The following is a 12777-nucleotide window of genomic DNA, read 5'->3' on the forward strand; positions in this document are numbered from 1 at the left end:
ATTTTGCATAAGATCAGAGAAAATTTGCATATGTTAACCCTTAGGCTAAAAGTGTCGTCTATAGGAGACATACGCAAAACTACCTGCGTGTACGATTGTCGCCTATAGACGACATTCAGAGTATCGAACCTGGCATCGATAATAAAAATAATGAGAATTATATTTTTTTATTGTAACTTTTATATTTATCTCCTAAAGAAGGTGTAATTTTCAGTTCTCAAATACATTTTCATTGATGGTCATTAAAAATTAATAATAAATGTTTTGTCTGTTCCGTTCGCTAGACTTCTTGTTGGTTCGTATAGCAGTGTCTCTCCTAGTAAAAGGGTTAAAATGAATAGAACCTATGCAATATTGTATATAGAAACTATGAAAATTGAAATTAAAAATCATCAATTACTTAAAAATTAAAATAATAATCGTCAAATTAATTGAATATCGAATGCAATCTTCCACACGATGAAAATTGGGTTAATAGATTTTGGATAGATCACTTGCTTGGTTCGATAATCCTTCGAAATATGGCGTCAGTATAAAAGAAATAGAATATATCTACAATCATAATAATAATTAAATTATAAATTCTAAAATTAAAATACTTTAGATTATTAAATTATAAATACAAAATTACTCTATATTTACTCCTGACGCTTATGTCTTGCAACATGCACTGTGAGTTGCTGCGCTAATCGAAAAGTTTCATCGCACCAGGGACATTTTAACTTTTGTCCTGCACAATTTTCAAACTGCAAATGTTCATTCAAAGAATTTTTGTGCGAATACCAGGTAGCACATCGTGGACATCGATATCTTGGAGTAAAAATTGGGCGAATTCTATTGATCTCGGTACTTGAAGAAATTGATCCGAAGGAGCAATGTGGAATATGAAGTTCATTTTCTTCTATTGAAAATTTCGATTTTTGTAGACTAGGTTCGGCAATTTTTGATAACTTGATGACACTTATCGATGGTGCATCTGTGGCAATTTTTTGGGGTTCTGTAAGATCTTGTTAATGTGCTCGAAGTTCCTGAAATATTAGAAAACAGTCAGAGTATGTTCTTTGAAAACGAACTGGAATATTACTGTTAGAGGTATTGTAGTATTTGCAGACAGAAAGAATATAATACAATATAATAAATTAATTATGATATTTTTTTAACTCCTGACGCTTATGTCTTGCAACATGCACTGTGAGTTGCTGCGCTAATCGAAAAGTTTCATCGCACCAGGGACATTTTAACTTTTGTCCTGCACAATTTTCAAACTGCAAATGTTCATTCAAAGAATTTTTGTGCGAATACCAGGTAGCACATCGTGGACATCGATATCTTGGAGTAAAAATTGGGCGAATTCTATTGATCTCGGTACTTGAAGAAATTGATCCGAAGGAGCAATGTGGAATATGAAGTTCATTTTCTTCTATTGAAAATTTCGATTTTTGTAGACTAGGTTCGGCAATTTTTGATAACTTGATGACACTTATCGATGGTGCATCTGTGGCAAATTTTTTGGGGTTCTGTAAGATCTTGCTTAATGTGCTCGAAGTTCCTGAAATATTAGAAACAGTCAGAGTATGTTCTTTGAAAACGAACTGGAATATTACTGGATTAGAGGTATTGTAGTATTTGCAGACAGAAAGAATATAATACAATATAATAAATTAATTATGATATTTTTTTACTTATATGAAATTTAGAAATACCTCCAATTAATACATGGATTTATTTGTTTATCCCAGAATACATGTTTAGTTTTACTGCATATATTATTTATAAATATTGAATAGCTTCTGAAACCACTATCTAATATATATACATATATACATCTATATACAAATATTTTATAATAATTTATATCCTTATGAGAAATATATACATAACTTATAGTTTCTAAAATTTTGTCATATATATGGGTCACAAATGGCACAAACTTTAAATTCTAATCTGATTGAATTTCCCAATTGATGACAATTTTGCATAAATTTTTGAATAACTAAAATTAATGATTTCCAGATCATATGAAGTCATTAATGTTGTGTAATGTTTTAAATGAATCCACTTCGACATCTGCCACCTCATGGTATCTCTGCAAATGGTTTTTTAAATCCTTTTTCCAGTAATACATTTTATCACAATAAAAACATTTAAATTGCTTGTTTTTTCCACAAGATAATCGTAAATGTTTTCGTAAGTTGTGCTGTTCTGTATATGATCTACCACACATTAGGCATGGAAAACGCTTGAAATAACCTGAAATTAAAAAAAAATGGTTATTAAAAAATCACCACAGCAAAAGTTTTTATTGATCAAACAAAGAATAATCAATAAGGTGTTTATTACATAAATAACATTTTATTTTGTTAAAAAAGTATATTAATTAAACTTTGCAATTTTATTATATAGTAGAGGAGATTGTGTCAGGGGTCGGTAGTGACAGTCGCTATAACAGTTAAACTATACTAATTTTGAAATAGGGCCCAAAGGAAGACAAGGGTTCAAGTCATTATTTAATTTACTTTTCTCACAGCTAACTGGTAAATTAACAAAATTATTGCTAATCAACCGTACCCAGTCTCCCCTATAATGTAGAAACATGTTTTACAAAAGTGCACTTTAATATAATATGTACAATATATAATACATAACACTAATTATTCTGATATATAACTAATTTAAAAGAATTTGAACAATTTTATTGATAATCTAATATATAACTTATTTAAAAATAATTTGAACAATTTTATCAATTAACTAATATATAATTCGTTTGAAACAATTTGCTCAACTTTATATCATTAAAAATTAATTTTAACATTTTGAACTAAATTAAAATATTTATACAGCTCTTATTTTTACAACTTTTCATTGTATGATAAATAATATTAAAATTAATACTAATACGCCAAAGATTGATATATTTTGTACATATAAATATTTAAATTATTAACATTAAACAAATAATGTTTTGATTTCTTAACAATAGAACAAATTACTTTAACTAACAACATAATTGATTAACAACTGGTATTATGAGATTTAATTTTAAAAACTATTAACTAATAATATAGAATTCAAAACAACAAGAATTCTGATGAGATATTTTACATATATGAGAATGAATTTAAATATCAATCAATATCAATTTAATTGCATTAGCACATAATTACAGCAAAATCTAAATTTATCTAAAGTGAATAATAAATATAAAATCTGCCAATTCAAATAAATTTCAAGTTAAAACTAGGCACAAATACTTTTTAGTTTTTCCTCAATATAAATTTAACTCAATATGAATTTACTTAATGACGTGTGTTAATAACAAATATAAGAAACTTTCAATTGGCGTGCGCTCTATCGAAATGTTTATATTAAGAGCTAATACTATTAGAGATTCATTTTTTATTCATTTGAAAGCATTTGTGCTCTTGGGAGCAAAGAAATTCGAAAATGTCCTTGTTAAGGACCACCCTAATATACATGTATATAAAAAAATATATTTTTAATATACAAATGATATATATCTATTTAAACGCATGTATGCAGTATAAGTTACGTAAGTTATATTTTCAACAGTAAAAATAATCTATTATCATATTTTATAAATAAATTTAAAAAAATTAACTACGCCTCTAAATTGGGTTAATTCCTTCTTCAGGAACTGCTTACCAAAGAATATATGTTTTTATGAGTACGTTCAATTTTTGTAATTAATTGGAAACTGAAACTACTTCTTAATTAATTGAAAATTGAGATAATTTACTCTTTATCTTTGAAACAAGTTTCTTTAAATAAATAATCACTAGAAATTTAATTGTACATACATTAAAAATTATAATTAAAAGTTCATTGAGCTTTTTGTACTATATATAGTGAATAAAGTACATATAAAGACTAAAATAATGAATTCAATTTTCATAATTAAATTCAGAAGAGAATTAATAATATTTAGTCTTGATACATACTGAAAACAGTAAACGTCTGTAGCTCTACCTAGTATATTTTTTATACAAATACCTGCATACAATTTGAATTCTAGTGAGTGTTTATAATTAAACAAAAATCGTTCCAATAGTAAAAGTAAATTTTATCAATTTTAAAATAACTAAAAAAGTGTATGAAAAAATTAAAAAATGTATGTTTTTAATAGTTTCTGAAGAAGAAAACATCCCATATCCCCGAAGCGTGGAAAACAGTTATAAATGAAAAATTAAGTAAACTATTTTTTGAGGCTTTTTAGTTCAGAAAAATAAAATCATATAATAATATAAATAATTTGTAAAATGTATTGTAAAATTATTAAGTATAAATAACAAGTATAAGACACACTAAAAATGTATAAAACCGTTATTCAAACTATATATATCCAATTAAATTATTACGGTTTTCACTCTTTTAAACCCGAACTATTCTTTCTATCACACGACCTATGATGTGTTCTTAAGTGCACTTTTTGAGCAAAACGTTTGCCGCAAGTTAAACAAAGAAATTGCCGCTCTTTGCCGCAGGATAGTCTTTGATGAGAAGTTAGATTTCTCTTATACTTATAAACTCGATGGCATTGCTGGCAAGGGAAAGGTCCGCCGTCCACATCTGCTCCTAAACCAGGTGAGTAAACTTCTTGAATTTGCCATGGAGAACTGGATGACGAAAACCAGGATATTTCGCCACCTAAAAAATAAATCAAATGTATTAGAAAAATAATTGTGATAATGAAATGATGAAAATATTGTATGAGTAGTCCAACACCAGAGATTTTTTGATTCTTAAAAATGACTAATTACAGTATAAATACTTTAAGCAATAAAACTACTATAAAAATGATTTAAATCTTATTAAAATACAGCCTAAAATTATATTAGCATAATAGAATTAATTTTGTGATATGATTATAGATTTTATTTAAAAATGTTACTATATAACTTTATATTAATAAATAGTAGTATTATATACAAATGTATAACTTTTTTTGGATACATTAAATGTAAAAGTAGGTCAACTTTCGTTTTCTCTGAAACAATCTAATATATATATAAATAAAAAACCTCTAATATTGACATAATTTTTATTTAAAATTATATACACACAACGATCTTAAAATTAGATAAATACCTAAATTAGTTAAAATTATTTGTATACTACACTTATTAGATGTAAGTAATTGCACTCATTATTATATCAAAATCTATAACATTTAAAATCTAATCCAATAAAAGTAGCATTTCTCTATATATCATGTAAAAATATAGTCCAGGAAATAAAGACAAAACGGCACAGTTATTTTAAAAAAAATCTCAGAAACAATTCCAAGTACTAAAATATAAAAAAGTTTCTCGATTTCAACTGTGAGTTAGAAATATAGATTTTTTTTGCCATATGTAGGTACGATGTGCGGTTTCTAAATAAAATTTGCTATATCGAGCTGCTTATTTCTTAAACATTATCATAATTTATAAGTTTTCTCATAAAATTGTACATTGATTTATATACAAAATAATTTAGAATTTAAGCAAAAAGATACTGCAATAATTAATCCAAATTTAACACTTTCCACTCTCAAATTGCGAGATTATTATGTATTCTGTAGCCAGAGCGGAGACATCCGAGTGGAAAGGGTTAAAAAATATTCATTCTCGCCAGCTTTCTTCTAATATCTCTACTGACTTTGTTTCTTTTTCTTAGAATATTGATTTTATTTACTAACAGTGTAAAAACCTTCAATAGAAATAAAAATTACCACCTTAATATATTATTAGCTGCATTTTCTTAATATTAGTTGCAAAACTACCACCTCTATTAAAATGTTCAATAAAAATTAATTTTAATAACATATACATTAAATTAGAAATTAATTCTAGGAGTCTCACTGGTTCAGATTTTGTTATTATAAAATAATATAAGTTAAAAGAATTTTTAAATACAATAGTTTGTAGATTTTCTAATAACATACTAACTAATTACAAATATGTTATCTTAATAAATTTGTACATATAATTAAAAGCATGGTACGAGTTTTCTATTTCAATAAATAAATCGAATGTATTAAAAGTATATAGGTTCATTATTTAGAAAAAATGTGAATACACATAAAAATTGCATTAATTATTATATATATCTTAAAATTAATATTATTGTTTGGTATCATAGATTTGCGGTAGATAATATGAGGTTTGTTTCAATAGGCACTCAAAATATTAGCGACTATATTAACATAATCAATTAAAATACTTGTAAATAATTTACTATAAAACAGTTTTCTCCGATCCCTTAAACTTATATTTGAGAAAAACTATTCGAGTTAAAAATAATAGACCCAAAGTTTCCTTTTGCAACTATATCTTAATCAATCAATACGTGAAACCTATATGATTGTTTGCCAACACTATTAGGAAAAATATATATTTAATATTAATGTTAACTATGATAATATTATTAGAACAATCATATGTTTTAGCTGTCTTAGTAATTAAAAATAAAATTCATTTTATTGACTATAATTTAGTATACTAGAGCCCGGTGCGCACGATGCCATAATTTCTGGTAACATATTTTCTGTCATGTTTTTATCGTAAGGTGAGCGTGTACAATACAAAATATTTTATTGGAATTTAAACATAAATCATATATGTATTAGGATAAATTTATGTGATTGTGTTTTTTCATATTTATAAGAATTAAATAAAATAATAATAATAGTAATAAAATAATAAGATGCTTGAGTCATATTTCACGTTCAGATACGCTCACTTTACGATAAAAGCTTGACAGAATATATGTTACAAGAAATACTGACGTCGTGCACACCGACCTCAAAACTTAGTTAGTTACATGTATAGTTTTATAAATATATATGTTACTACTTTCTAATTTGTTTCACATTTACAATATATAAATAATTAATATGCATCTATCATTTTGATCCATTTTAGGGCCAATTAAATTTTTTTTGTATATTATTACTAAATCCAGAAGGTTCTTGAGAAAAATTTCGTCCAGAAGTCGAAACATCTGGATATTTTTGTAAACTAGGATCTGCTTGTTCCGTTGCATAGTGACTACTGCTCGTCGAACTATTACTTTTGGCTTCTTCAGATAAATTTGAAGCTGGCAGCATTTCTGCTGCTAAACTTTGGAACAATTGAAGCGCCTTAAATTTCTCCACATCGAGTATTTGGCTTCCAGCTGCTGGGTTAAGGTTGAGGTTGTTTTGAGGTAGCGGATAAGTAACTGGTAGATTTGGCATGACTTGCAAAATATCTTTATGCTTTCGTTTAATGTGTACTTGTAGTTGTCCCTTGTGGTGTGTTCGATGGGAACAATAAGGGCATCTGAATTGGGGTTCCTTGCCACACTCATATTTCAAATGGGCGGTTAGGGCTAATTTTGTTTTGTACGTGCGAGGGCATTGTGGACATGGTACCCGGTGTGGGTCCATTTGATTCCTTTCTCTAGGGAATAATTGGCGTTGGTATTGCTGCATATTTTTGCCAAAAGTTGATGGGAGACCTGAAAAAAGGCAAAATATTAAAATTATTTTTAACTTGATGTTAATTGAAATACTATACTTGAAAATGCTTGGATTCCAGAATATAAATGATATAAATGTAGTGCAGAGGAGTTTGCAGTGCTAATCACAAGATAGAAAATATACATTATTAAAGACTTTAATTAATTTATTGACTTTGTACATAAATTTAAGTACAAATAGCTTATAATTCAGAATAATAAATTTATATTCTGATTGTCTATTGATATATGTAAAATTAAAAAAAAAAAAGTATGCATATATTAAAAAAGTTTAATAATTAAAATAACACTTAAAAACTAAGTAAGATTTAATACTATTTTAATACATATTGAAGAAAAGTACTGAAAATTTATTGACACTATATTTTTGAGTAATCGTCAGATTTATAGAGTCCATTATATCCTCTAGATCAGGCGTCGGCTACCTATTTTTTCTAAATGGTTTAGAATCTTGCGTGAAATTAAGTAACAAAGTTATACTCCTGATATTGAAATATTAGGCAAAAATGTACAAGGCCAAGGTTTGCATTAAAAAAAAATTTTTTTGTGTTAGAATTTTATAGTATATATTTGAATAAATATGTTTGAAAATTAAATTAGGAATAAAATTCTTCTCCTCTAGAACCCCATTATATAATTTAGAATTTAGGCGGCACCCTGAATCATATTAGAGTGGTAGTAATGGTAGTAGGACATAGTAGAGTGGATTGGCACACCACAGCTGGAAGGTTGACAACTCCTGCTCTAGATCTTACAATTAGAGTGGATTATATAGCCTTAGATATTAGAGTGTATGGTCCTGATTTGTTTGATTTTTTCCAAAGTACCTTAAAAATATAATCAATTTAGCTAATGTATATTATATATAAATATATATCATAAAATAAATAATATTCATAATATAATGGTGATTTTATTTATCAAACTTACATTTGTGAAAACTATTGGAAAAAGCAGCTTGCTAGAATCTTCTCCAGGTACAATACATAGTTATTATCTTATAATTCTACTCTTCATAAAATTATTTCGGATTTATTAGATCTATTTAAACACAATTGTTCAGGAAATAATCTCTTTATTGATACTAATAATAATTAGTGAATAATTCGGTGCAAGTATATACGTATAAAGTATAGTATACATGTATAAAGTAAAATGATCTTTGTTTAATTCTTATTAACATTTAACGCTATGATTAATGAAATTAGACAAAATTACGATCATAGCTTACCACATTTTTTTTAATAATGAGTAAAATCAATCAAATAAAAATAAAATATACATGACTATAAATATGTTCTCTTTTATATAACTGAATATTTTTATAAAAGAATTTATTTTAAAATTTTTAAAAACATTTCGACTAAAATAGATATAATATTTTATAATTGTAATTTCTAATTTTTTTAATTGTTAGCGGAATATAAATCATATAATAATAATCACTTTAAAATAAGCTATAATATATGCATATATATGTTCATAAAATAAACTTTTTTGAATATAAATATATTATTATGCAAATAAAAGTGCTAACTAAGAATCTGCTCATTCAATGCCTGATATATTAATTATTTTTCTTCTGGTTATATGACTCCTGACTTTTAGATGATTTTATTTCTGAGCTTTTTTGAATGGTGAAATTCAGAATTTTTGTATGAATCTTGATTTTCCTTGTTCCATTATATATAACAATTTATTTTTCTCTATAGTTTATATAATTGTAAGATGGTCTTGAATACTCCAAATAAATGAAACTTTACTCCATTCATATACACCTGGAAGACAAAACAAATGTTAGTAAAACGTTAAAAAATATGTTTAATAATTAATATTTATTTGAAATATGTTTGAAAGTAGTACTTACCTTGTATAGTTTCCTTTAATAATTTCTGATTCCTTAATTTTTGTAAATAATCAAACTATATTTGCCATAGAAATCAAAGCTATTGACTAGATATTCTAGATATTTTCATATAACAATACACTTACCTATATAAATATACATAAAAGTATATGCAAAAAATAAATTAATTTAATACAAAAAACCTTCAATTGTATAATTATTTATTATATAATATATAAAGCTACAACTTATTAATAACTCATTTAAAAATAAATCGTATACATGAAATCATAATACTGATAATATAATAATTATATGCTTGGCAAGAAAGAAACATTTCTTAATATGGCAATAATTTTCCAATATTTTGTACAATTATAAAGTAAGTAAATTTCGAAAAAAAAGAATTTATAAATAAGTGCAATTTTTATATTGCACTTTTGAATTGCGAGGGCAATTTTGCCCAGTATAATATGAATTTCCAAAACTTGGAAAATTATTTACATTAATTCCATAACTTTGCTTCAATTAGTATCTTATTTCATTACAAAGTAAATATAAACAAATCAGGAAAATTAATTATCGACTGAACTTCATAAATCCAATTTCTGTATAGTTCATATTCTGTGCTATACTAATATACTAACCATATACATTGCATTTTTGTACTTAATTAAAATAATATTCGAATTGAAATTAAATTTCTTGAAAAAAATTCATATTTATAATTTCCTTAAATTAATACTTATTTTTATATTTGCTTATTTTTATATAATCTTATATTTGTTTATTTCATATTAATATGTTTTATAGAGAAAGTGCAAGTAAAGCTTGAGTTTGTAAAAAACATTTTAATTTGTCTTTGTGGAAAAATTATAATTAAATTATGTCTTTTGATCAAGTCTATTTTTCTGGAACATTTTTGATTGACAATATATATATCTAGATCTAATTTAAATCAAATCAATTTGTTTTCAAACGAAATTTCTTCTTCAGTGCAAATGATCTACAAGTATTTTGTATGCAGTTTTTGACTATGAAAAACTAAATTTTAGAGTCAGATTTATTCAGATCTAGATATACTATTTGAATTTGCGAATAATTTTTTTTTATTAATAACAAATGTAGTACGTAATTAAAAAAAAACAATTTTATCTTTCTTATTATCTATTGAAAACTATATAAAAAGTTCAAGAGTACGACTTACTATTGCAAAAATAAAACTTAAATTTTAATAAACATAAATAAACTTATATGTATGTATTTTGTATATATAACTAGTATCTGATAAATATTGCATAATTGTTTTAAATTTATTGTATTACTGTATACTGTTATGTATTCTGTAAAAAGGCAGCTCAATTTAAAGTTACTGATTGATTTTATCACAATGATAAATCGTTATTGTAATATATAGAAACTATTTGCACTATCTATTATCATAGCAGGCTAATGGGTCACAAAACCCAAAAAATGATCATAAACTCGAATCATACAATTTTTACATTTTTTGACAATAAAAAACGTTTTTTGGTAAAATTACAAAAGATGTCCAAAAATTTTCGAATTGTTTTGATATTTCGAATTTTCGAATTGATCATCTATTCGGGTTTTGCAAACATGGCATAAAATAATGACTTATTTGTAGACATATGATTAATATTCAACTTAATAATAAAATATGAGTATCATTTCTTGTTTGTAATTTTTGATATAAATATATCATCTTTGTATATTTTACGTATGAGTATTAGGTTTATTGGCTATTGTTTTATAAACTTAATAGAAATCTCAAAACAAGCTAGAGTATCTATTATTTACTTTTTCTATGGTTAAGTTTTAAAATCAAAATTAAAAATTATTCAGCGTTACTACATAATGAGAAAATAAAATAATTCTGGAAGTACTATATCTACAAGCGATATCTAAATGGCAGAACAAGATTTCAGAGCATTATTTTCCATTAGAGTTTAAAGAATTTTTAAAAGAATTTAAGTATCATAATATTTTTTTCACATATTTTAGTCGATATATTCTCTAAGTTTATTTCCCTATTTTTTTCTCAAATGTAGAAAATATCAATCCCAAAGTTCGAACATCTACTACGTTCAATATTACATTATTACTACTGTCACTCTTATTCTATTAACAAAAGTTAAATAACGCCCGGAAATTTTGTTCTCTATGATTTCGATTTTTAATTCACTACTCTAAAACGTATATTTCTTACTTACTAATCTACTCCTAAAAAAGCAAATCTATATAATAACGTTTTAACACATAAAGCTAGTACGACATTTAATATTAGAGCAGACTTAATTTTTTGTATATATTCGTCATGTATAAAAATTTAGAAAATAATACTAAATAGTAGTTAAAGCTAAATTCTAAACAATTTTGTCTAAATATGTTAAGAGATCATAAATGAGTATCTTTGATTGATCATCAAACTTATTTGATTTGATGAAAATACTAGAAGTTGCAATTCTACATTTAATCAATATTATTAGAAGATCGAGTTTGTCTTTAATACTAAGTGCTTATATTAAATATATATATATTCATAATTGTCACCATATCGATATATTTATTATTTGAGGTATTGTTTATGCAGTAAATAATAATTTTTAACTGTCATGGTATATATGATTTTATATAAAAATACTGTAGAATCTATTAATTAATTAGCTTTTGTATACCAGTAAAGATTATACTATTATTTGGAATAGTTTCATTAACAAACGATATATGATTTTGGCTGAGTTTTCCGGAGTAATTATTTATGCTGAGCCTTCCGGGTCAACTTGTATGAAGCCAAAAATTTCACTGGGGCATATTACGATTATAGATCTATAAGTGATTTCAAGAAACTTTGCCTAAATAACTATAGTTTGAATTGGTCGCAGATTTGTTGTTCCTGTAGATTAGTGAGATATTGAATTTGAGTAGATTATTATTACTAATAATAACGATTGCTTATAAGCAATTACATCGACAGAAAAAACACATCCGCGTCCAATTTTCCTTCAAGTTTAGCAATGTTGAATGTGTTGACCTCAAAAGTAAAAAGGTCAAATGTAAGGTGGACATCAAAAGACTGATGTATTACATCGACAGAAACAACAAATCTGCGTCGAATTTGCCTTGAAATTTAGCAATGGTGAATGTGAGGACAATTAAGATGGAAGCAACAATAGAGCACGTCAAAAGTAAAAAGGTCAAATGTAAGGTGGACATCAAGAGACTGATGTATGTATGATGGCAAAAATCACTCTGAACGATTTCACAACGTGTCATTATCACAAGAAAATTCTGCAAATAAAGAAGCTGGTCACTGTAAGGAACAAAACAATAAGAAGTTGGGTGTAGTTGGGTGTAGATTAGAGATGGGTAACTGACTCCGGAGT

General features: G+C 25.7%; 2 protein-coding genes across 2 annotated transcripts; both read right to left on the reverse strand.

Annotated features, from left to right (window-relative positions):
• Positions 1-638: 638 nt before the first annotated feature.
• Positions 639-6556, reverse strand: LOC113388277 (zinc finger protein 425-like). The gene is made up of 4 exons (XM_026625674.1): positions 6505-6556; positions 4399-4668; positions 1169-1549; positions 639-976 (listed from the first exon to the last, which is right to left on the reverse strand). The coding sequence occupies exons 1-4, from the start codon at positions 6554-6556 to the stop codon at positions 639-641; spliced, it is 1041 nt and encodes a 346-aa protein (XP_026481459.1).
• A 352-nt stretch (positions 6557-6908) lies between these two features.
• On the reverse strand, positions 6909-7493 carry LOC113387644 (zinc finger protein 219-like). The gene has a single exon (XM_026625000.1). It carries the CDS (start codon positions 7475-7477, stop codon positions 6923-6925), a length of 555 nt encoding a protein of 184 aa, XP_026480785.1. The 5' UTR covers positions 7478-7493; the 3' UTR covers positions 6909-6922.
• Between the last annotated feature and the right edge of the window lie 5284 nt (positions 7494-12777).

The sequence above is a fragment of the Ctenocephalides felis genome, unplaced genomic scaffold, assembly GCF_003426905.1.
Source record: "Ctenocephalides felis isolate EL2017-DRISC unplaced genomic scaffold, ASM342690v1 CF-g0.4_SCAFFOLD_03572, whole genome shotgun sequence".
NCBI classification, from domain to species: domain Eukaryota; kingdom Metazoa; phylum Arthropoda; class Insecta; order Siphonaptera; family Pulicidae; genus Ctenocephalides; species Ctenocephalides felis.

What these genes read in the sequence shown, in the direction of transcription:
- LOC113388277 (XM_026625674.1), bottom strand. Translation starts at nt 6,556, where the DNA reads ATGACAGAAAATATGTTACCAGAAATTATGGCATCGTGCGCACCGGGC. An exon ending in ATCGTGCGCACCGGGCTCTA is followed by an intron (nt 4,669 to 6,504) that starts GTATACTAAATT and finishes TTTATTTTTTAG; the next exon opens with GTGGCGAAATATCCTGGTTT. An exon ending in GCATGTTGCAAGACATAAGC is followed by an intron (nt 977 to 1,168) that starts GTCAGGAGTTAA and finishes AAATTGCCACAG; the next exon opens with ATGCACCATCGATAAGTGTC.
- LOC113387644 (XM_026625000.1), bottom strand. Translation starts at nt 7,477, where the DNA reads ATGCAGCAATACCAACGCCAATTATTCCCTAGAGAAAGGAATCAAATG.